This window comes from Camelus dromedarius, chromosome 3 (genome assembly GCF_036321535.1).
Source record: "Camelus dromedarius isolate mCamDro1 chromosome 3, mCamDro1.pat, whole genome shotgun sequence".
NCBI lineage: Eukaryota > Metazoa > Chordata > Mammalia > Artiodactyla > Camelidae > Camelus > Camelus dromedarius.
This window is the reverse complement of record NC_087438.1, coordinates 116054907-116080186: the sequence shown is the minus strand read 5'-3', so window position 1 is coordinate 116080186 and position 25280 is coordinate 116054907. Positions and strand designations below refer to the sequence as shown.

The following is a 25280-nucleotide window of genomic DNA, read 5'->3' as shown; positions in this document are numbered from 1 at the left end:
AGGCCTGCCCTCCCTGGCAGGTCACACCCGGGGACAAAGCGGCACCTGCACCAAGGACATTGCCAGCAGACTCGCTCCCCTGGAGTTCTCCGTACCTCTTGGGCATGCAAGTCACGTCAGGGCCCCACCACGCGCACGCCCTGTGGCAGAACCAGGTCCACTGCACAGCTCCCCACGCTGGCATCCCCCGTAGCCACCTGCCTGCTTCCGCAGTCACAGGGATGTGGGATCTCCTCCAACAAGATTCATTAACGGTCCTGTGCCCTCCACCTCATCAAACCACGCTGGCATCTCTTTAGCACAGCAAACCAGGGCTGGAATTGCCACACTGTAGGGCAGCACATGGTGTACTGTCTAGGTGACTACCGGGAGGTGACCTCCGAGCCCTCAGGGTGCCCTGCCTGTCTGTGTGCCTGGGGCCATGGGCCACACTGGGTGGTCTGACCTTTTGGGGTGGGGCAGGGGCTTTGGGTCCTACAGCTCCACCTCCTGAGGGGCTGCAGGCTAAGGCCAGCCATGTGGGGAGTCAGCACGCAAATGCAACGGACCACACAGACGGAGGCTGTGGACACCGAGACTCAGGGAACCCCACCACCACCACCGAGCTCTGCATGCTTCACTGGATTGATCACACACAGATGCGGGAAAGCGACACTGCCCTGACTCCATGGGGAGAGGACAACAGAATCAGGACTTTTCCTGATGTGCCTCTCCCCTTGGCTTATGTTAACCTGTCTCCTCTCCCAGTGATAAACCTTCACCGTGAGCACCAGAGCCTTCAGTGAGCTCTGGCAGCTTTTCTAGCAAAGTTTCCAGCCTGAGGAGGCAGGTCTTGGGCATTAATTCCCTCTAACCTCCCAGCTGGCCTGACTCTCTTAAGTTTACTTAGTTTGACCCTCTCAGGCTGGTCTCCCAAAGAGCAGTGCTAGCCCATACCCGCTCAGGGCGTCTTGACTCAAGCTTGACATCACCTAGGCCTCAGCTGGCGCAGTACCTCACTGGCATTTCCATGTGCAAGTCTCAGACCATCAACGAATGCAAGTATCTTCATCCGTATTTTGTTGTCATCAAAATGCAATGAATTTCTCAACTAGGAGTGTGAACACAACCCTCAGCATTTGTCCCTACTCCCCTTGGACAAAGGATCCTGACACTGAAAACAGGCTACAGTGGCTAAAACATTATGCTGTACACCAGAAATTGATAAGATGTTGTAAACTGACTACACTTCGATAGAAAAATTTTTAAAAATAAAATAATTAAAAAAGACAAGGGGTTAAGGTGCATTAACCCTCTGTACACTTGAAATTTCACATGTAACTACTGAATCCCCCAAAACTTAACTACAAATAACCTACTGTTGAAAACAAGAAAGCAAGAGGGGAGGGTATAGCTCAAGTGGTAGACCACATGCTCAGCACGCAAGAGGTCCCGGGTTCAATCCCCAGTACCTGCTCCAAGAGGAAATTCATGAAGAAACCCAATTACCTCCCCGTCAAATACAAACAACACAAGCAAAATATGTGCTTTCGTTAAAAAAAAAAAGAAAGAAAGAAAGAAAGAAAACAGGCCACAGGTCCCAACTATTCATGACTTTTCTCACTAATCTCTAATAATAATTGGAAATGTATCTCAGTATTGAATAAATAAATCGATTTCTTTAAAACGTGCTCCCTGCCTTCTGGCAGACAGAACTGCTTGTTGTCTGCCCACAAAAAGCCCAGCCTAGGTTTCCCTTCACTCGTCCCTCTGTGCGGACCTCAGACATGGACAGCCAAAAGAACCTGGGCTGTGGGGAAGGCACACATTCACTCAGACACTGCTCATCCAGGTTGAGGGCAGGAGCTCGTAAAGATCCTTCACTGCATGACGTTTCTGGAAATATTTCAGCACAGATTTGAAGGAGACTGAGAGCAGCCATGCAGACAGACATCTGGTAGAGGAACACTTTTCCACGGAGAACAGAGGCCCAAGGTTGGAAAGGCCACTGTGACTGGTCAGTGGGGAGCAAAAGGTGGGAGCTGACCTGAGTGAGGGCAGGCCAGTGTGGAGTTTTCACCACTGGACATTCAGAGCTGCTAAGTGGGACGCCAAAGCTCGCTGGAATCAAAGGTCACCCGTGCTGGGGACATTCCCGGCCTACTGGACACAGGCCAGGCAGCTCCCTCCCATGTCCCCACTGCTTCTGGAACGGGAGCCAGGGAGGGGGCCAGAGGCACTCCTAGGGCTAACCCCTGATCTGAGCCCACCCACAGAAGCCCCCGACATGGGGCAGTGCACAGTGCCTCCTCTGCGACCAGCCGGACTATGGGGAGGAGCTAGATGGGAGGAGGGATGGCAAGCAAACTGACTGGAGCAGGTCCTCTTTCCTGGGCTCTGTGAGCGCTGGCTACCAGGCAGACAGGCCACCCCCAAGCTCACAGAAACACAAGAGGCCAGCAGTGCCAAGGGCCAGTGACTCCCAAGTCTGAGAGGCTTCATCCAGAAACGGGCCATTGGTCACAAAGCTGTACTTTCTGGAATGACTCACAGCCCTAGCCACCATCCTAAATGTCTGTCTGCATCAATTCTTGAACCCTGTGACCTTGTCACTTTGTGCTGCGTTTTTGTCACCTGGACTGGCCTGCACAATGACACTACTACTAAATCAGGGGGTTTGTTAAATCTGCCTAGCAGAAGAAATATGAGGGGAAGCCAGAGGTAGCAGGAGATGAAACACCACGGAGCGGCCTGGGGATAGCCTGAGCCTGGCACGGCTCCTCCTGCCCCAGGGGGAAATCTCGGGTCAGTGAGGGACAACCAGGCAGACAGGGAAGGACAGTGATGGTAAGGCCGATTCCTGGGAGACTGCCGGCAACCAAGGGACAGAAGGAGAAATGAGAGCAGGACAAGGAGACACACTAGGAGCAGATACACAGAGCCTGAGGACCGTAAGCAGAGGCGACAGGTTCTGACCAGCCAGCCCACCCGACCCAGGCACCCTGGACATTCCTTTCCGTGACGCTCATCTGAAATGTAACCTTAACTGGCAGGCCCAGTGCATGGGTGGGGTGGGGGGGTCTGCGGGCTCAGGTGTGCATGTCCGGTAGAGCAGCTCTGTCACCGGCTGCACTTAAACAGGGCAGGTACCTGGTCTGGACAACCTAGACCGCCTGGAGATGACGACGACCACGGCCCACGGAGACCCCAGCAAATCCGACAAGACTTGGGGCAGTGAAAAGAGCTTTATGGAGGCAGGACATACTCGGGTTAACTTACCCTCAGTACAGACCTCTACAGTGAAATGTTTACATCCTTGAAACATGAACACCCAGAGGAGAAGGGAACACAAACACTCTTCTCAGGAGCACTGTCTTGAACAACCCTAGGCGGGCATCTACAGTTCACAGGCCACATCTACACCTAAGTGAAGACACTCAGGGCGAGGGGGTGTCTTGAAAGATGACAAGGGGGTCCAGAAGGAGGCGGATGGAGGAGCTGCTTCAGGCCAGGGGTGAAGCAAGCTTCCTCTGCCTGGTGCCTGGGCAGACAGCACATCACTGCATGGGGAGAGAGAGAAGGAGAGAGGGAGACAGGGAGCTTCTATCCTGGAACCCAGGTGACTAGGGACCCCAGCTCCACCAGACCCACACATCTCCCCAAGGCCAAAGCCTCATCACCTACAATCACCCCCAACTTGGAGCTGATGAGCCAGTATTGGCAGAGGTAAATGACACCTCTCAGCCCAGAGGAAGGAAAGATGGAGGTTGCCTGCTCCGGAATCAGACCTGGAGGTGCAAAGAGCCCTGAATCTCCAGGTTTAGGCAAGGCCTTTGGGCAGAGAGTCTAAGGAGGGCATGGCAACCGCGACTCTCCTCAGGGCCCCTGCCTCTCCTGACCTCATGGCCACTGGAGAGTCTCCTGGATTACTCATTCCTGAAATTCAGCACCAAACAAACCAGGCAGCTGGCTTAAGGCTCCCCTGTTGGTAAATAACCACTCTGCCAATTCTGGAATCCGCGCCCCATCTGCCCTCCCTCCTCTGGCACAGGACAGGGGGCCCACCTGGAGCAGCATGCTGAGGCCCAGGTTGCGATGCCTCCTCTCCAGCTCTGACACAGCCTGCAGCAGGGACCTGAACCTCTCTGCCGGGTCCTCGTCCTCATCCTCAGGGGACCCTTCCTCTTTCTCTGCCTCCTGCAGGAAGCGCCCCTCTTCCTCAGCAAAGAAGGCCCGAAGCTTCTTGTAGTCAGTCAGAGCCTTCTTCCTCCGGTCCATCACGTGTCCCTAAAGGGCAGGTGGACAGCAGGGAGGAACACCCGTGTCCTCGGGCTACACCCTGAGACCCTCCAACCCACCACTGTCCATCTCAAGGAGGAGAGAAGGGTTTGCTGTACAACGCTCAGCTGAGTCCCAAGACCCTGCCAGACAGGGTCAGGGTACATATCCATGTTCCCTCATTCACGTGGACTCCACTCCCACCCCACTTGCCTTCCACACAGCAGCGGCAGACTCAGCCTGGCCATGCAGGTCCCGAGCATCGTTCAGATCTTTCCTCATGATCTCCACAGACCCCTTGTTCTCCTGGAAAAACACGCTCGTTACAGGGTGTGCGGCCACGTTTGAAGGTCTGGGGCCAACCAGGGGGACATTACACCATCAGAGTCCCCTGACCGTCTAACTGTCCAGAAGGCCTCAGCCCGTGGTCTTGGCCCACTAGACACCTTAGAACCTTGCAGGCGCCAGATTGGGTCTGAGTGATCCACTAAGTTCTCTCCAGGAGGAAGTCTGATAGAAGTACTCATGCTAAGAATCTAAGCGGGTAACTGTACACAAGGCCGTCCCCTGGGGTCTCTTGTGTTACTGTCCCCAGCACAGGGACGGAGGATGGCCCTTTTGGGGTGAGAATGACCATATCCAGGAACTGCCCAGCTGACTGGGTGGGTTGGGCCCTTCAGGAGGAGGGTCCAACTCCAGTCCCCTGGATACATGCTATAACCCCAACACAGCTCCTGGACATCACAACCCACTGCCCACCAAGGGGACCCCAGCACCCGACCCCTGACACAGGCCCCCATTCCTGGACAGTGTCCTTTTTCCCCATCCCCCCCCATGATGCCCGATGCCCACGCCGCGGTCCCAGGTCCCAGTTCTGAGGTCCCAGTTTCGTACAGCCCTATCCTACCGGCCACTTGCAGACGGAGTCCTGCTGTGGGCCCCGCCCGCATATCTAGCCCCCTGTGCGTCACTGCCATGCTCCCTGCACGACGTCACCCTGTGGCAGCCCCACCCCCAAGGGCAAAGCCTTCCGGGGGTGGGGGAGTGGGGAGAGGGCAACATCCGGGAATAGGGGATGGGGGAACAGGGCACCATCCAGGGTTGGGAAAAAGGGCAGTGGGCACCATACAGAGGATGGAAAGGGGACAGGACACCAAGCAGGGTATGGGGGGAGGGACGGGGACGGAGAACCGTCCAGAAGATGGAAAGAGGCTCAGGGCGCCCTTCGGAAAATGGGGAGAGGGACAGGACACCCCCCGGGGGAAGGGCAGCTAACGGGGCGCCGCCCGCGCGCACCTTGCCGCGCAGCGCCTTCCTCCAGCGGGGCTCCCACTCGGGCGGCTCGGGCCCCGCGGCCATGCGGCAAGCGGCGCAGAGTGGGCCCCCGTCCGCGCGGCACAGCAGCTGCAGCGCCGCCTCCGAGGCCGGGCCGTCGCGAGCGGGCGCCGCGGCCGCCTCCTCAAGCGCCAGCAGGCGGCGGCTGAGCGGCGGGCGGCCGGGTTCCACGGCGCGCTGCCAGCAGTCGTCGGCGCACTCGGGACACGGGAAGGGCCCGTCCTCCTCGGCCCAGAAGCGCACCACGCACGCCCGGCAGAAGCGATGGCCGCAGTCGGCGCGCACCGGCTCGCGGGGCGCACGCTGGCACAGGGCGCAGGCGGCCTCCGCGGGGCCCCCGGGAAGCGCCAGGGCGGCGGCGGCGGCGGGGCCCTCGAGGAGGGCGCGGACAAGGGGCGCACGGGTGGCTGGGCGGGCGGGCGAGGCCGGAGACACCGCGGAGAGGCGGGGATGGGAACGCGCGGACGGGAACGCAGAGCAGGGACAGAGGACAAGAATGGCGACCGGGATGGCGGGGCGCCCGGCGCAAGGTCCTGGCAGAGGTACGCTCCACCGCGCAGGGTCCTGGCAGCGGTGTACTCCACCTTCCCGTGTCCTGGCAGCGGAGCGCTCCCCTCCGCCTGGCTCCTGGCAGCGCTGGACGAGCCCCAGCCCGGCCCAGCTAGCCGTGGTGTGCCAGCCGGCCGACCCACATCTTCGCACGCTGAAATCTTACAGGGATTGTCACTCCTCCCATAAACGACTCGTGTGCGAGAGGGAAACAGATTTATTTGAAATGTCTATTTTAAAAGCCTTTTATTTTTTGTAAGCTGCCAGGACCTGAGTTACAAGCACCTCCTTGTGGCGCAACGCCCACGCGGGGTTGGGGGTGGGGACGGGGCTGGCAAACCAGCTGTGCGCGCCCTCTCGCCTGCACCTTCGGGAGTGGAGTCGTTCTGCACGCCTGGGGTCGCGTGGGCCTCCCCGCGTGCACATGTCCGGCGTGGCGTGCGGGGGCACCCGTTCTGTGTGGGCCACCCGCATGAGCAGCCTGCGTCCTTCCTGGGGCCCGGGCCTCAAATCCGCTGTTCCTGGCTCAATCGCAGGCGCGGAGGAATGCGGAGGCAGGGAAATTCATTGATTCAGAGTGAAGACATCTGATAAGATGCAGAGCTGCTAATCTCCTGGCCTGGTACCAGGAAATTTGTTAGCATTTCTTTAGAAAAGACAAAAGTTTTGGGGAGGAGCAATCTGGTGGTAGTGTTAAAATTTTTTTTTTAATGGTTTAAAAAAAAAGCTATGCAATTTTTAGTTATTTAGAAGTGACTCTATTATTCCATGTAAGTGCAAAATCTTCCTAGGAATTGCTTTTTGGTTTTGTGGGTTTTTTTTTTTTTAATCCGGTATTGACTTGAAGAAAAACACACAGTGTAAAAGTTAAGTTTTATTCTGATGAGTACTTACGGGAGTTACTCATCACTGAGATTTCTCCCATGTGATGTGCAGCACATACATTAATAAAAACTGTTTTTTTCTTGTTGATCTGTTGGGGGTTTTGTCAGCCTGGCCTCTGAAGCCTTCTGCGCCCTCACAGTCTGGCAGTGACTGTCCAGCTCAGGAGCCGATGTGCCCTGCCTCTGTGCGTCAGTGTGTCTGCGTGGGCGCTGAGATGGGAACGCACATTTCACAAGTTGTGTGTCCATCACTGTACGCCCTGCTTCTCAGATTCCGTTTCGCAGTCCTGTCTCACTTAGGCAGCTGTGGTCTCCTGTCCTTCATTCACACCTGGCTCTGGGATTAGATTGCAGCCCTACTCTTTTCTAATTTGCTGAAACAAAATGGGCACAGAAGTAGCTTTGGCCAACACGGGCATTTGGAAAAGACGACCCCGGGAAGCGACCCAGTCATCTGCCTATCTCGCGTGGGCAGGACCTCGGATGTCAGCGCAGCGGAGGGCGGTATTGGAGACTGGGATCCCCAGCCTCTTGCCACCAGGGGCATCTCTCGCTGGTGACGGGAGGATGGCTTTTATCTGCAATGTGTCCGCTGGAAGCTGTGTTGAAGGACAAAGGCTGCCTAAGCCGTCTTTCCCTTCACAATCCTGCAGCATTCTGAGGTTTATCTTTTCTCCGCAGAGCTGCACAGCACGCCCTGTAATTTCAACTACCCACCTTCCTGCAGCGCTCAACCCCAAAGAATTAAACATCTCCTCCAGTGAGCCCTTGTGGCGTCTTTTCTGTATCTGCCTCCAAGCAGATCCCTGCCTCCCTCCCAGCAGGCTGTGTGGGTAACAAGTGTTGCTTTAGCAATTCCGATATGGAGGGAACCAACATTCTATTGACGGAAGGGGGAAAAAAAAAGAAACAGAAAAGCAAAATCTATGTGTTTGCCATTGCAATGTTTCAGTTATATGAAATGCTTGTCTGTGAGTATTTTAAAGGGATTTGGCTTCTTGGCTGAGTGAGAAGAGAGCTTACTGCACATTCCCAGGAGGAAAGAATGGCTTCATCCCTGCTGCACAAAGATCCAGGATGATAAAATGAGCTCATTTCATGCATGCCACCATTTATTCAATGTATTTATGGAATCTAGGCTCTCTGCTCTAGAAATGACAGTAAGGGGGAGAAAAGGTATTTGTTTTTGTTTTTTTAGTCATCCAAACCCCTTTTAAAATTACCCATCCAGGCTATTCTTCCTAAGCATGATCTGTCCGTGGTGGCTAAGCTGGAGACACTGTTTCTGTGTTTTTCTTTATTTTTCTGTTCTTTCTTTGCCTTTCTCTTCACCCCCAACCCATACTCCTTCCCTCTCTTTCCTTTCTTCTTTTATCTTTTCTTTTCTTTCTTTCTCTTTCTCTTCCTTCCTTCCTCCCTCCCTCCCTCTCCCTTCCTTCCTCTCTCCCTTCCTTCCTCTCTTTCTCTCTTTCTTCCTTTCTTTCTTTCTTTCCTTCTTTCTTTCTTTCCTTCTTTCTTTCTTTCCTTCTATCTGGAAACCCTCAAACTTGCCCTACAGTGTCCCATCAGCCAATACAAAATGTTACTCTTGATCCCAAGGACTGTCCTTGTCCATTCAGACTGCTATGACAGACTGGGGAGCTTAAATGACAGACATTTATTTCTCATAGTTCTGGAGGCTAGGAAGTTTGAGATCAGGGTGCCAGCATGGGTAGATTCTGGTGAGTGCCCTCGTCTAGATTGCAGATGGCAGCCTTCTCTCTGTATCTTGTCCTGGAACAGAGAAAGAAGAGGGGGTGGGTAGTAAGACAAGGAGGAGAGGAGAGGGGTGAGGAGGAGGAGGAGGAGGAGGAGGAGGAAAAGAAGAAGAGAAGGAGGAAGAGGGGAAGAAAGCTCTTTCCTGTCTCTTTTATAAGCACACTAATCCCATTCACAGGGGCTCCACTCTCATGCCTTAATTACCTTTCAAAGAACAGTGGGAGAACGGTGGGTTCTTTCTAAATACTGTCACATTGGGGATTAGAGTTTTCAACATATGAATTTGAGGGGGACACAAACATTCAGCCCATGAGATTCTGGTTTTGATTTCCTGGCATTGACCAGCCTGTATGTGGGGGCAGAGCAGTTCCCAAATCTTAGCTCCTACATGGAAAAATCCTTACCCAAGCCCCTTCCTAGAAATGTTCACTTCCATTCTACTCCGTTTTTTCCCAAGCTTTCTCATGCCACAAGGAAGCCAAGAAACCTCACCAGGACCTGATGGGAGCACCAGGGGCTGGCAGGAACTGGGCAAGGGGAGGAAACTGTGGACAGTACAAACAACTGGGAACCCCTCCTTCTGCACAGCCTGCAGGCCGAGGGCCACCCAGGGACAGCTTCATGGTCCAAGGGCAGCCCTGAGAAGTACTCTGTGCTTTGCTGCAACCATCTTGAAATTCTTAATCGTTTTTTGGCAAGGCACCCACATTTTCATTTGGCTCTGGGCCCTGGAAATCATGTCACTGGTCCTGTAACATAATCAAATCATATCCTACCCAGACCTCAAGGGCCTCAGTCACAGATTTTCAATGCCAGATGTGTTGGAAAATTCTTTTGCTACTGAAGGAGTTTGGGACATACCACCCCCAAAATATGCTGCATTTGGTACATTGATTATTTCAGAGTGCAGAGTGGGTGGTGAGACCAGTCATGTGTATACAGTGGTCATTTAGTCTCTGGCATAAAAAAATAATGATGGTTACAAAAACAGTTTGAATAAATGATCCAGGAGCAAGCATTCATCTATTTTATCAAAGTGCTTTGTATTCAAAGATTATTTTTTAAAAACTGAATTGGAGATTGTGGAATTGAGTGAAATTTCATCTGCACTAACTTCAGCATTCTCCTGCAGTAGAAAATTTAAAATATTTGTTTTTTTTTCCCCCCTGGAAACTTAAATTTAAACACAGAGCAATGCATTTTGATTTTGATAATATTTTTTTCTGCACATCACATCATAAGTATTATTCCCTCTTCAAAATGAAATTTAATATCCAAAAACTAAAAAAAAGTCTAGGTTGTGGTTAGTGCAGAGCTTGGCACCATTGGCCTGACTTCCAGGGCCAACACTCTACCATGTGAGCTGTCTCACGCGGTTTTTTTTTCTCTGCCTTTTGCTACCATCTGCAAAAAGGAGTTAATAATAGTGCATATGTGGAAGGGAAGTTATGAGCACTAAATTGAATTAAATATTTATTAAGTGGTTACCTAGCTCGTAATGAGCTCTCTGGAAATGTGTGTTAAATCAACTACATATATTTTAAGGAAACAGAGAAAATGGTTAATGCTGAGCATGTCCAAAGCAGCTCAGGGGACCCACAGTCTCAAGATGGCCCGATGGACCTCAGAAGACAGACTTGCAAGTAGAGGGCGCTGTCTTGGCTCACAGGCTTATTCATTCAACAAACACTGGTTGGACCTCTGCTATGTGCCAAGCTCTATGTTTCATCCTGGAGGTTTTCGTAGTGAAAGACACATTCCTTTCCCTGGAGGTTACAGCTTTGTCTGTGTCCTAGTGGGTGAGAAAGAGTCTCCTGCTCCATGTTTATGTGACGGAGCTCCCCACGGCACAGAGGGAGCTCAGCTGAGGCAGCTCTGGCTGTGGCTAGGTCTGTTCTGAGAAGGAAAGGATGAAACGGAGCCAACAGGACTTGAGCACTATATATATATGTATATATATATATATAACCACACCATACCATCTGCCTGACACATATTCACTCGCATCAATGTCATTAGGGAGGCACTGATATCCTCACGTTACAGATGAGGAAGTAGAGGGGCAGAGAAGGTAAATTATTAGTCCCAGGTAGGGGTCCAAGCACAGGCTATCTGAGGAGTCGCAGCCCGCCACCCCTCCCCCTCACACACCCCAACATCTCTCCTCCTCCACTTTTTTCATTCCCAAAACTTTTAGGGCAGAAAATATCCTGTTTGAGCTTCTTCTAACCTGTGCTTGTGTAACTTAAAAGCATCTTGCTAACTGCTCCGAATGCAGTGAGCCACTTCGTCTTTACTGGGTGCCATTAAGTTTCCTGGACTATTTCGATAATGCTCTGGATGATTAAAGTTGCCAGGTAAATGGCCACCAGATCAGAGCTTCGAAAAGTGTGATGTGCCTAGGAATCTGTTTAAAAATGCAGATTCGGTCTCAATACATTTGGAGTGAGGCCCAAGAGTCTGCATTTCTAATGGACTCCCCAGGTATTGCTGTGCTGAAACAAGTGAGAAATGCGAATTTATAAGTCCTTCTGTTTCTATCTTGGAAGTTCTTGTAATAGGGGAACTTGACCTTGTGTGTATAGAAATTAATTTAATAGGGATTCAATTTGGGGACGGTGAACTCAGTTAAAAACAAGACAACAGGCCCCAAATGGAGTCTCTTATGCTAAGCCCCACATCACCAAACCAAGACTGAACTTAGTTACAGTTTCAGCTCTCTTAGAAATAGAATCTTAAATCAGTTAATCAGCAATCACCTGATCAGCACTAGTTAGGTAATCTGCCTGATACTTCTCTGCTATCCCCTAAAGGGAGGTAACCTTGGAGTAACCAACCTTCTTTTCTGCCTAGTATGTCTTCCTCCTGCTCCTTCTGACTCTAAAAGTCTTCCATTTTGTACAGTCCCTTGGAGCTCCTTTCTATTCAGCTAGATTGGACGCTGCCCGACTCGAATAGATTTTTGCTCAAACTCTTAAAAATGTTAATATACGTCAGGTTATCCTCTAACGGTTCCATAACCTGTGTTCTGATGGGCAATTAGAGACCAATAAGAGTATCTAACCCTTGGAGTTACTAGGAGATTACTCGAGGTCATATATATCAAACACTTTGTGTATAGCTGTCACTTCAAAGTGGTATGTTTAGCCAGGATTAATAACAACACCACTATGAGGGAATAGCGTTTCCTTTGAAAGCCTTTCATTTCCTCCCTCCAGTTAAAAATCTGCCCCGTTGCTTCCAATGTAAGTACCTAAATATAGTTTCAGTAGGATTTTCTATACTTCCTAAGAACCATATGCATCTCCTCTTGAATTCTGAAAGGAATTATCTCCTTGGCCTTTGGTGAGGGAAAAATGATAGAAAATAAGTTATTAAGGCAGTTCGAAGTTGCCATTCCCCTGTGCTGAATAAACACGTTTCCCATCCTAGCTCTTTAGCTAAGGAAGGAATGTCCTCTTGTGTTTGTCTCCTATCCAGAAAAGATGAATATGCGGGATTAAAACAAGTTTTTATTACCTTCTTCATTTTTTTGCCCCGGTCCAGACATAGACAAAGACCATTTCCCACCTCCCTGCCACCCCACCCCGCCCCCGCCCCTTTACAACAAAGGGTTTGAATGAAAATGCTCAACCTGACTCCAGGGTCTTGGCACACGCGCCTTTGGATTGGTTGGGCGATCGTCCAATAGGAAAGAAGAGCCCTCATCTGCTATTTACATAAATTCTTTGCGGTACAGGCGCCGGCCGTCCAATCCGATTCTAGGGATTTGGAGCCTTTATTTGAATATTGCGATGCTAAATACTGGTTCCCGCCTTCCGGTCAGCCCCACTTCTACTCCAGAGGCGCAGCCCAAGAGCGGTCCAAGAAGGCTGTCACCGAGGCTTAGGACGGCAGAAAGCATGAGAGAGGCCACGAGGAGAGCTAATCCATCTACAAGTATAAGATGTTTAAGCAGGGTCACCCGGACACCAGCATCTATTACAAAGTCGTAAGTATCATGAAGTCGTTCAAGGGCACTTTCCAGCTCACGCGCCAGCGAGGCCTTCCGCCTGGCACAGTACTGCAAGTGCTCTGCCATCACCTCCCAGGCGATGCAGATGGCTGCGCGACTGCTGTTGCCCTGCAAGTAGTTTGCCGTGCCCGCAGGTACGAGTATCATCACCAAGTACACCAGCTTCAAGCGAGGCCGCTGTGCCCCAAACCCAAAGGCTCTTTTCAGAGCCACGTCTGTGCTCATAAAGAAGCATGCCACCTCGCGTGGCTGTTCAGTGAGGGTTATGGAGAAGCTAGAGTGTGCGGGTGGGAGAATAAATCCTGAAATGAAGCTAAACTGCTTTTCTTAATAGCCTAGTCAACGAAAAGACCTGCTCAGTTAGACCGCCCCAGCCGGAAGCCTGAGAGGGCGCAACCCTGATGCTTGCGGGCGTGAACCCTGTCTGGGACACCCGTCTGCGCGTGGCAAACGCCCTGCGGGTGAGAGGCGCAAGTCACCTCCAGGAAGGCTTAATGCCAACGCCCTCTCCCATACCTTATCGTAGCTCAGGCCGGGATGTGCTGGTCATGACACTTGATCAGATCTGGGTGTTGCAACACAGCCCAGGAGGTGACTTTGGAGGCTATTCTTCCTTCCTTCGCCACAGCAAAGCATCATGAGCTTCTTGCCCAAAACGTTTAAGCAGCATTGAGTTTGAGCAGCTCTTATTACGAACACTAGGCTGTTCCTGTTTGTAGTATCAAAACGGGAGCACAGGTACCGGTCAAGACCCTCATACTCAGTTAAAGCCCGTCCAACTAGGAGATTAGTATTCTTTCATCCAAAAAAATGTGTACTTTTAAAACATAAGCCTAGATTTTTCCTCCCCAGTTTATTGAGATATAATTGACATACGCACTGTATACAGGTGTACAACATAATGACTTGACATATATTTCATGAAATGATTACCATACATTAAAGATATAGGAAAAGTCTATGATGAGAACTCAGAATTTACTCAATACCTTTCATTTATAAAGCACAGCAGTGTTATCGTCATCATGTTGTAAATTGCATCCCTAGTACTTGTTTGTCTTATAACTGGAAGTTTGTGCCTTTTGAATACCTTCATCCAATTCCCCATTCCCTCCTTATCCCCGACTCTGGTATCCATAACACTGGTCTCTCTTCCTATGAGTTTGTTTGCTTGTTATCTGAAGTCTGATTGGCCTGCAATACTATTTTAATTCCTAGTATACAGCATGGTGATTCATTATGTCTATACATTTGAAAGTCATCATCATAATCTAGCTGTCATCTCTCAGCATACAAAAATATTACATAATTTTTGACTATATTCCCCATACTGTACTTTTCATATCTGTGACTCACTTATTGTGTAACTAAAATTTTGTACCTCTTAATGTCCCTCACCTATTTCTCTACTTCCTCCAACCCTCCTCCTCTCTGGCAACCACCTGTTTGTTCTCTGTATCTATGACTGTTTCTCTTTGGTTATGTTTGTTCATTTGGTTTATTTTTTAGATTCCACATATAAGTGATATTATACAGATTTCACTTTATTTCACTACTTTAATCTTATTACTGATCATACTGCACTACTAATCACACTTTATTTCATTTAGAATAATGAATGACCCTCTAGGTCCATCCATATTGTCACAAAATGCAAGATTTCTTTTTTATGGCTGAATAATATTCCATTATATATATGTGTATATCTACACATACACACACCCCACTTCTTTATCCATTCATCTGTTGATGGACATTTAGGTTGCTTCCATATCTTGGCCATTGTAAATAATGCTGCAATGAACATATGGATGTTTTCAAATTACTGTTTTCATTTTCTTTGGATAAATACCCAGGAGTGGAATTTCTGAATCGCATGGTAGTTCTATTTTAAATTTGAGGACCCTCCATACTTTTTTCCATAGTGGCTGCACCAATTTACATTCCCACCAACAGTGTAGGAGGGTTCCCTTATCTCCACATCCTCACCAAAACTTATTATTTGTTTTCTTTGTGATAACAGCAATTATGAGAAGTGTGAGATGGATATCTCATTATGATTTTGACTTGCATAGCCCTGACTGGTGATATTGATCATCTTTTCATGTACCTGTTGGACATCTGTACATCCTCTTTGGGAAAATATCTATTCAGGTCTTTTGCCCATTTTTTATTTGGGTTGTTTAGGTTTTTTTTTTTTTTTTCTTAACGTTGAGTTGTATGAGTTCTTTGTATACTTTGGATATTAACCCCTTGCAGATATATCATTTGTAAACATCTTCTCCCATTTAGGAGCCATGCTTTTCATTTTGTTGATAGTTTCCTTCTCTGTGCAAACGTTTTCTAGTTTGATGTAGTCCCATTTGTTTATTTTTGCTTTTCTTGCCCTTGCCTGAAGAGACATATTCCAAAAAATATTGCTAAGACTAATGTCAAAGAGTATGCTACCTATGTTTTCTTATAGAAATCTTATGGTTTCAGGTCTTACCTTTAAGTTTTTAATCCATTTTGAGTTTACTTTTGTATAAGGTGTGAGGAAGCAATCCTGTCTGATTATTTTGCATGTAGCTGTGCAGTTTTCTCAACACTATTTAGTGAAGAGACTGTCTTTTCCTCAATGTATATTCTTGCCTCCTTTGTTGTGGATTAATTGCCCATATAAACATAGATTCATTTCTGGGCTCTCTAGTCATTCAGTTGCATTGATCTATGTGTCTTTTTTTTGTACCAGTACCATGCTGTTTTGATTACTGTAGCTTTGTATTATAATCTGAAGTCCAGAGTGTGATACCTCCAGCTTTGCTCTTTTCTCTCAATATGGCTTTGCACATTCTCGGTCTTTTGAGTTTCTGTACTAATTTTAGAATTATTTTTTTCTAGTTCTTTGAAAAATGTCATTGATATTTTGATAGGAATTGCACTGAATCCATAGATTACCGTGGATAGTCTGATCATGGTAACATTATGAATTCTTCCCATCCATGAGCACATATATCTTTCCATTTGTTTGTGTCATCTTCAATTTCTTTTACCAGTGTCTGATAGTTTTCTGAGTACAGATCTTTTACCTCCTTAGTTAGATTTATTCCCAGATATTTTATTCTTTTTGATGCAGTTGTGAATGGGATTGTTTTCTTATTTTATTTTCCTTGTTAGGGTATAGAAATGCAACAGATTTCTGTATATTAATTTTGTACCCTGCAACTTTACTGAATTTGTTAAAGCCTTTTCTGTGTTTGAGATGATCACATGATTTTTATTCTTCAATATGTTAATATGGTGCATCACATTGAATGATTTGCAGATATGCCATTTCTGGGATAAATCTCACTTGATCACGGTGTATGATCCTTTCAATGTATTGTTGAATTCAATTTGTTAATATTTTGTTGAGAATTTTTGCATCTATGATCAAATCTGTGTTATATTGGCCTGTAATTTTCCTTTGTTGTGATATCTCTGTCTGGTTTTAGTGTCAGGGTAATGGATGCCTCATAGAATAAGTTCAGAAGCATTTCTTCCTCTGCAATTTTTTGGAGTAGTTTGAGAAGAGTAGTGTTAACTCTTCTCTAAATATTTGGTAGAATTCACCTGTGAAGCCTTCTGGTCCTGGGCTTCTGTTTGTTGGAGGGTGTTTTTTTATTACTGATTTAATTTCATTCCTGATTTTCTATGTCTTTCTGATTCAGTCTTGGAAGATTGTACATTTCTAGGAATTTGTCCATTTCTTTTAGTTTGTCCATTTTATTGGTGTTAATTGTTCATAGTAATCTCTTATGATCCTTTGTATTTCTGTGATGCAGCTGTAACTTCTCCTTTATGCTCCTTTAAGAAGCTTTTCAGTAAAACAAATGTAGCACTTTTATTTAAAAAAAACCAGCAAACCAATGCAGAATAAGTATAATGTTGCTTGTATGACACATTAAGAAACAACTAGGGCATGCGAGGCCTGACTGGGCCCATGGTGTTCTTACTCTAAAAACATATCCCACAGTGCTGGTGACTCCCAAACCACAAAGAACACCTTGTGAAAACAACCCAGTCTTCAAGAGCCAAAATGCTCTGTGAGATTTGGATTCATGGCTGTGTTTCCTCAAGTGGCCAATGGCCATTTGACACCTCCCTCGGGGACTCACACACATCATTTCCAGTGACTGCCACTCACTAGTCAATATTCAAATTCTTCCACAGTAAATTGTCTTGCATTTGTAATTTCTTATAAAAAGGACAGTCCCCTCCCTCCAAAATATTTTTTTTTACAATAATTAGCAAATTTGACTTGAAATTTCTGAGATGAGAAAGGAGACTCCTAAAGGCATTTCAGATTGTATTCCTGCAAAATCCCTCCACTCCTTCCAGATTCTTAATTTAGGCATTTACCTCGGTTATTTCAAATCTATAGAATGATTCCAATGTGTTGAGTCTTAGTTCTCTGCACCTCTATGTATTCTCAAATATTTGGTTAACTGCCCTAAACTTTCTACTTAATGCAACATAATGTATATCTTTCTCTGTTGTAACAATATTATAGACATACTTTCTGTATACAACTTCCCTCAATTTTCTTAATCATAAAATCTCAATAGCAAAGACTCTCTATCACCTTGCCTCTTCCTTAGCAGATTCCCCTCCTAGGAGAGGGCCAAAAGGGGTCCACTCTGCACCTGGGGCTGCCTGTACAGCCTCCAGTGGACTGTTCAGCAAAAAGACTTTTTTTTTTTTTTTCACTTCAAGCTAATTCCATGTGCTAGAGGAATCAAAAAGTACTGAGAAATTAATGTCTTGCATTATTCGCAGAAAACTTTATTTTTTATAGAATTGTATTTGCAGAGTAGAATAAAATGTTCATTTGGCTTCTTGAGTTTATTTTTAGTATTAAACAGCGCTGTTGCCTACTCCTAGCCCAATCTATCACATTCTCTGCTGGAGACAATTTTCATTCATTACACATATGTTTTAAGCGCTTAAAAAATTCATGTGGATCTGTGAGACTGGTTTCAGATGACTACAAGTGTTCATTAAAATACTGACTCCCAATCCACTTTGGTAGGTAGCTGAGGGTTTGGACTCTGTCAGCAGGCCCCTACTTCAAAGTGGAAGACTAGATTTTGTAGTGTTTAACATGAATTAGGGGCAGGGTATATAGCTCAGTGGTAGAGTGCGTGCTTAGCATGCACAAGGTCCTGGGTTCTAATCCCCAGCACCTCCTCTAAAAGTAAAGAAATAAATCTCACATGAATCAGATAGCTATTGAGATTCAAGGTGTGGATTTTTTTTTTTTGAGTTATAATCAGTTTACAATGTTGTGTCAATTTCTGGTGTACAGCACAATACTTTAGTCATATATGAATATACATATATTCATTTTCACATTCTTTCTTACCATGAGCTACTACAAGATATTGAATATCTTGTAGTGCTATACAGTATAAACTTGTTTATCTATTTTATATGTACCTGTCAGTATCTGCAAATTTTGAACTCCCAGTTTATCCCTTCTCACCTCCCTACCCCCTGGCAACCACAAGTCTGTATTCTATGTCTGTGAGTCTGTTTCTGTTTTATATATAAGTTCATTTGTCTTTTTTTTTTTTAGATAAGGTGTGGACTTTTGATGATAGATCATTTAATTTTTTTATTTTTACTAGAAAGGCAAAAAATTGAGTAAAACTGCTATGACAAAATTTCCATTTCTATGTATTAATTTTTGTAAATACTGTCTCAGAGCTCGTATCTATTAAAGAGATCAAAGGAAAAGAAATGATGCTGCACAGTGCTATCACTGTAACCATGACAACACTCCGTATGCCCATGGATGCATGAACTAACTGGGGCAGAAAGGTAACAAGGGGGAAAGAGGGAGAGACAACTGTTCATCTCATTAAATGAGACAGGTTTCACTAAAGGTTTATTTTTTGTTTGAAAATTACCTATAAAAACTTATTTATGTTTTAAACAATTGTGTACTATCCAGATGATTTTTAAACACTAACTTTGGTTCCTTACAAGTGTTTTTAAACTTACATTTACATTTTTATACAGAAAGAAGGTAGATAAAACACTGAAATATATATATATATAATATATATATATTTTTGCATCAGGATGAAATTCTGAGGCAGAAGTGGAATGGAAATATGAGTTCAGGGTGAAAAAGAAATGGTCTAAAGTAGCTCAGTGTTAACAAAAAATTTAATCCTGTATTTATGGATTAATTATGGTATCGAATTACTATTTCAATAGATATATTTAAAAGATTGATGAGATCAATTTTGTTTTGTAAAACGTCCTATGTTGGGATCTGCATCCTTACAACGATTCGAACTAACAATAAAAATATTTTTGGTGCCAGCTTTAAAATGTATGGGGTTTTAGAAATTCTTTTAGAGTGGTCCCATGTAGAAAAAGGAATGGGGGCGGGGGCGGGGGGGAGCGGGTGCTGGTTCTGGCTGCTGTGGCTGAGGACACTTAGCGGCAACGTTTCCTCCCCGGTCCTGCCAGCCCAGCCCGCCCAGGCATGCAACTGGCTTCCTTTGGAGACGATTTACAAAAACATGAGTGTTGTCGTTTAACTGAACGTCTATTCCTTGCCTGAGACAATGACACGACTTTCAATACATATAACTCTCAAAACGGCTCAAGGAAGCGATTATTAGCAATCTCCTTACAAAAAAGAAAAACTAAGAAAAAAGGTAGGCAATGTCCTCTCCAGAGTGAAGACTCTTCAGGACAAAGCGCTCTCCCTGACACTTTCCAAATAAATGCTATGAATTCAAGAAAAAGGGGAAATCCTGCGTCACAAAAAATAACAATGGGGCTGAAGTAGGAGTAAGCCACATTTATTGAGAAAAGGGTTATTTTCCTCTTAAATTGCTCCCCCTCCCCCGCAAGGGTTAACTACCTGCAGCGGGGGTCGGCTTATTACATTCGGCTCCTACGCACGGAGGGCTGAGTTCCACCACGCTTCTACTTCCCTTTCGGGATAAAACATCCTGCTATTGCAGGATCCAGCCACACAAACATCTTCCTGTAAATGTTCATTGCTTTGGGATAAAGATGGCTGGTCTAGGCAGGGATGCAACGCCAGGAAACCACCGCCAGAGCTGCGCGACAACACTCCGGGCCTCACCAAGCCGCGCCCTTTCGTACACCTTCGGGCTCACCCATCAGAAACACGGGGGTGTGGGACCGGCACGAGGTCCCTCCGGGTAGATGACCACCCCCACCTCCCTCCCCTCCTCATTCCCCTCCTCATTCCCCGACAGGCAAACGCCACTCGCACACAGGAACGGACCTGGAGACCGTGCACCCAAGTCTCGGAAATGGCGCTGCCCGGACATCAAAGGGCATTTGAGCTCAAGGTTCCCACTCTACTTAGCGAAGCGTTAATAGCCATGGGCGGAGGGGAGGGTGGATACTGGTCCGTTGATCACCTCCCACATTATTCAGCTATCCTCATTATTCAGGTCTCCGCGTCCCCATACCTGGTCTAACAAGCAGGTGCACATTCTCGCATTCTTTTCACATACACATGCGCGCACACGTCTAGGGGGAAGGGGAAATGTGGGCGGCTTCCCAGTAACCGAGGAACCAAGAACAGAGATGCGATACGTTTGCAGTTAACAATCGTTCACGTGTTCGAAACCCTTTCTCGATCTTGTGGGTGGCTCTGAAAAGAGCCTTTGGGTTCCCGGGCGCTGCGGCGTGCCTCACTTGGAGCTGGTGTATTTGGTGACGGCCTTGGTACCTTCGGACACGGCGTGTTTGGCTAGCTCGCCAGGCAACAGCAGGCGCACGGCTGTCTGCACCTCCCGGGACGTGATGGTAGAGCGCTTGTTATAGTGCGCCAAGCGGGAAGCCTCGCTGGCGATGCGCTCGAAGATGTCGTTGACGAAGGAGTTCATGATACCCATGGCCTTGGAAGAGATGCCGGTGTCGGGATGCACCTGCTTCAGCACCTTATACACGTAGATGGAATAGCTCTCCTTACGGCTACGCTTACGCTTCTTGCCGTCCTTCTTCTGCGCCTTGGTGACAGCCTTCTTAGAACCCTTCTTGGGTGCAGGAGCCGATTTGGACGGATCTGGCATGATGGCGGATCTCTCCAAACCGAAATATCCTGTCTTCCCAGCGACTCAACTTATACGTACTGTATTCAAATAAAGGATCAAGAGCTCCTAGTTTCTGATAGGATGAGACGTCGCATAACGTCATCACTAGAAAAGGCACATGCAAATTAGGGAGTGGCAGTGTCCTTTTCTGATTGGCCGCTATAGCTACCCAATCGGGTGGCACCGGCTCGCCTACCTCCAGACCATATATAAGGGCTCACAGAGTATCGAAGCTTTGTTTATCGGGGTCTTGTTTTCCGATTTTCTTCCCTCTTCACGCAGAAGATGTCTGGTCGCGGCAAGCAGGGCGGTAAGGCGCGCGCCAAAGCAAAATCTCGCTCGTCGCGCGCTGGCCTGCAATTTCCCGTGGGCCGAGTGCATCGGTTGCTTCGCAAAGGTAATTATTCTGAACGTGTGGGTGCCGGCGCGCCTGTGTATTTGGCAGCCGTGCTGGAGTACCTGACAGCTGAAATCCTGGAGCTGGCGGGCAACGCCGCCCGCGACAACAAGAAAACGCGCATCATCCCGCGCCACCTACAGTTGGCTATCCGGAACGACGAGGAGCTCAACAAGCTGCTGGGTCGCGTGACCATCGCGCAGGGCGGTGTCCTGCCCAACATCCAGGCGGTACTACTGCCCAAGAAGACGGAGAGCCACCACAAGGCCAAGGGCAAGTGAGGCCGCGGAGGCGGGCCGGAAACGGCCGTGCGCCCCGGGGGGGGGCCCCCGTGACACCAAAGGCTCTTTTCAGAGCCACCCACAGCCTCGAGAAAAGAGCCGTACTGGTGGAGGTCTGCGTCCTCCTGAGTGCGTTCCTGTGCAAGGCAGGGCACACGGGAAACCGAACCCGAGACATGATTGGGGTGCGCAGAGGGACACAGTGGGCTGCGTGTTCGTTAGCTGTGGGGAATGTTGCCCGACAGGCAATCCTTTTTGTTGAATTTCGCCCATAGGCTTCTGGGGTTTCAATCCCACCCATTGGAGGTGTGTATATTATTGCCCATGGCAAACTACTTCGGGCTCTGCAAAGTGTCACTTGGTGACATTTAGATGCCAAGTACGAGCAGTTTTTATCCCAGGAAGTCTGGTAGATTCATCTGGTATTACAAGTATGTAATCTTAAGTGAGAATTTGCCATTTGAGGTTCTGATACGTAAACATGGCTTCCATTTTAAAATGTATGAATGCATGATTTGAAATTGAAATGTTTTTAGAGCGCCTGCGATCCACTGGAATTGTCTAATTTATTGGATTGGAAATTCTCAGGTCTTGGGAAGGGTTTGTTTTGCTAGAGGCATTTTCCCGATTTGAAAAGTATGAAAGTATTATACTTTGAAAGTACGTGTAAACTTAGAGGAAATTTCCTTGTAAATAGAATAATTATTTAAAGCAATTTAAATGGTTAAGTTTGGGTTGGTCAAACATTAATCAGAGATCCCCTTAAGTTGATAGCTAAAATTAGGGTAATTTGTGAATTTGTTGACAAGGAAAACTACTTTTGTGAATTTAGTAAATTTAAAATGACCACTGTTAGGACCAGATTAAGTAATACATACGTGGATATTTCAGAAGATGACTGTTCATGAATTCCACGTTCTATTATGAATGGGGGTTGGAGTGGCCCAGAGATTCTTCTGCAAACTCAACTGAGAAATGAGAATGTTAATAGTACCTACTTCATGGAGTGAAGGGATTAAATGAGTTCATGATAATCCCTTTTTTAAAAAAATCCATAGCACAATATAAGCACTCAGTGAATTTTGGTTATGTGTGCTATCATTATCCTTACTGGTTTCATTAATTTGTTTTATTATAGCCATAAACACAGGCTGGTAAGATGATTCAGGATTATTATACACATATAATAAACATTTATCTGACTAAAGTTAGGTGTGCTCAAACCAGGGCTACTGGACACTATCTGGAGCTAATCATGATCTGCTAGTCTTCAGAAAATATCCTAGCACTATGAGACTGTTCACACCAAAAATTGATAGGAACTGCTCTATCAGTGTGGATGGGAACACCTGACTCCCCTGCAGTGGAGGTAGGAGACCCACATTGCCAAGCGGGACCCATTAATTCCAGCTTAGACTTGACTTAAGTGTTGCTATTCACTGTGTATCTTCAACCCCTTAAGTGGTATTCAAGAAAAAAGGTTTTTCAGGAGCAGGAGGCTTGAGTGTTCCAAGGATCACCACGGAGCTCCAGACTTAATTCTTCAACGGGTGTGTTACAAGCCGAGGCATGAGGTGGGAGGTGCTCCAAGAGGCAGCCCTTCATTTGTCATCTCTAATGAGCTTATACGCTGCAGGACCTATTTAACTTGCAATTAATTGAAGTTAAATACAAAGATGCAGTTTCTCAGTCACTCAAGACACTCGTAGCCGATGGCCACCACGTTGGACAGAACAGATATAGAACGTCTCCATTATTACAGAAAGTTCTGTTGGGCAGCTCTAGTTTAAAGTTTGATCATCTGTCGGGCTTATCAGGTTTAAAAACTTGAGAAAATATTCAGAGCTGCCTGCTCTCTGCAAGAGAAAGCTTGTCAAACTCATGCTTAAAGAAGGAAGTCCTCATGGCCCATCAGTTCCACCCCCAGGTATATGCGAGGACTCAGATACCCATGCACCCACATCACGTTCACAACAGCATTATTCATAACATCCCAAAGGTGGGACACAGCCCAAATGTCCATAACAGACGAATAGATAAACAAAAATGTGGTCTATCTATATAGTGGAATACTTTTCAGCCATAAAAGGAATGAAGTACTGACATCCACACCATGGATGAACCTGGAAAATGTTGTGCTGACTGAAGAAGCCAAACACAAACGGTCATGTATTGTATGATCCCATTTATATGAAACATCCAGAACAGGCAGATCCATAGAGACAGAAAGCAGATTAGTGGCCTGGGGTAGAGGGAGGAATGCGGAGTGACAGTTTCCTATTGGCGAGATGAAAACATTTCAAAGTTAGAAAGAGATGATGGTGAATGCACTAAATGTCACTGAATTGTTCACCTTAGGATGGTTTTATGTTCATGTGAATTTCATCTTTATTTAAAAAGAAATGTGACCCTAATACATGGATATGCACCAAAAAGAAGAGGAGGAGACTGGGTGTCTCCACAGTTTTATCCAGTACGTGGAGGATGGGGTGGACAGGGGCTTGCCTGGCTGCACAGTAACATCCCTTGGAGACCATGTGCGAAGAGGGGTCTGGAGTCCCTTTGGGTGGCCACAGACTCTCCCTCTGCCTGCCTCAGTGGGTACTTTATTGAGAAAGATGGGGAAGGAGGTGGGAGGTCCCAGAGGAAGAATGCACCCTGGGCAGCCTCAGAAGCCTCCATGCCCACTGCAGGTAGTGTCGCCAGTTTCCGGAACTCTCAGCTTAGTCCCACAGCCCTCCTCACCCCTCTCCTGGGTGGGTGGCCTGTTCTCGGCCCCTGCTGCACATCTGGTCACTCCAATCTGCTGCATCAGTTTCCATACACTCACCAACGTATTCGAGAATCATCTAAGTGAACAAGAAAATGGACCCCTCACACACACACAAACCCTGCTTGAGTTTCTGTGCTCCCTCAGACTCTGGATTCGAACGTTAGGTGACCCATCTTTTGGAGGACCAGGTCACATGGCTCCCAGTGCTATCGGATCTGGGCTGAGCTGAGCTGTTCTCCCCATATGTCACCCTGTTACATGGGTGCCCCAGTCCTGGTCATCAGAATCTGCCTAATGCTCCCCCGACCTGTACCAGGGTCCTGTTTCCATGCATTGCTCACAGTCTCACGAAGGCTTTCCTTTTCTCCAGTGCATGCCCAGTAAAAGCTCTAAAACCATGTCCTTTTCTCTGCCCACTCCCCTCCCTCTCTCCTGGTTAGCTGGGTCCTACTGCCTCCTACACAGGTCTCTGGGAGCATCAGGTCCTGGGGCTTCCCTCCTCTGTCAACTTAGGACCTGGCAGCCCCCTCTCTGAGCACTGCCCTTGAGCCTCCAGGCCACCTCTGTCTCCCTCTGCCCTGTCCTCAGCTCACTGCTAGCCACACGCAGCCCTTTGGGGGTCACATTCAGTTCTCTCCTGCAGGATGGCAGCAGCCCCAAAGTTCTAGTGGGTCTGTGGATCAGCAGTTTGAGTTGGGCTCCCCAAGAAAGCTGATGGTTAGTGGACATGCCAAAGGCTGGCTCATAGACATTTGGGGCCCTCTGGGGAGCCAGCTGGTGGACAAGTCATGGGTCAGTGTTGGGGGGAGGTCCCTGGGAAGGCGCTGGTCTGGCAGCCTCTCTCGCATGTCTGGGCACTTTGGTTCTTCTCAGTCTGTCTTCATGGCTAATTCAAGCTACCTTACGCAGTCCCAAGAAGA

General features: G+C 47.4%; 3 protein-coding genes across 3 annotated transcripts; 1 reads left to right on the top strand and 2 right to left on the bottom strand.

Moving 5' to 3' along the window:
- Window positions 1-3205: 3205 nt before the first annotated feature.
- On the bottom strand, window positions 3206-12945 carry RNF187 (ring finger protein 187). Its single transcript, XM_031442270.2, has 6 exons — window positions 12816-12945; window positions 6509-6662; window positions 5554-6295; window positions 4471-4563; window positions 4045-4266; window positions 3206-3539 (listed from the first exon to the last, which is right to left on the bottom strand). Exons 1-6 carry the CDS (start codon window positions 12943-12945, stop codon window positions 3537-3539), a joined length of 1344 nt encoding a protein of 447 aa, XP_031298130.2. The 3' UTR covers window positions 3206-3536.
- A 6671-nt stretch (window positions 12946-19616) lies between these two features.
- LOC105094139 (histone H2B type 3-B) lies at window positions 19617-21023 on the bottom strand. Its single transcript, XM_010986094.3, has one exon. It carries the CDS (start codon window positions 20886-20888, stop codon window positions 20508-20510), a length of 381 nt encoding a protein of 126 aa, XP_010984396.1. The 5' UTR covers window positions 20889-21023; the 3' UTR covers window positions 19617-20507.
- Window positions 21024-21131: 108 nt separating this feature from the next.
- Window positions 21132-22794, top strand: LOC105094141 (histone H2A type 3). The gene has a single exon (XM_010986095.3). It carries the CDS (start codon window positions 21195-21197, stop codon window positions 21585-21587), a length of 393 nt encoding a protein of 130 aa, XP_010984397.1. The 5' UTR covers window positions 21132-21194; the 3' UTR covers window positions 21588-22794.
- The last annotated feature ends 2486 nt before the right edge of the window (window positions 22795-25280 follow it).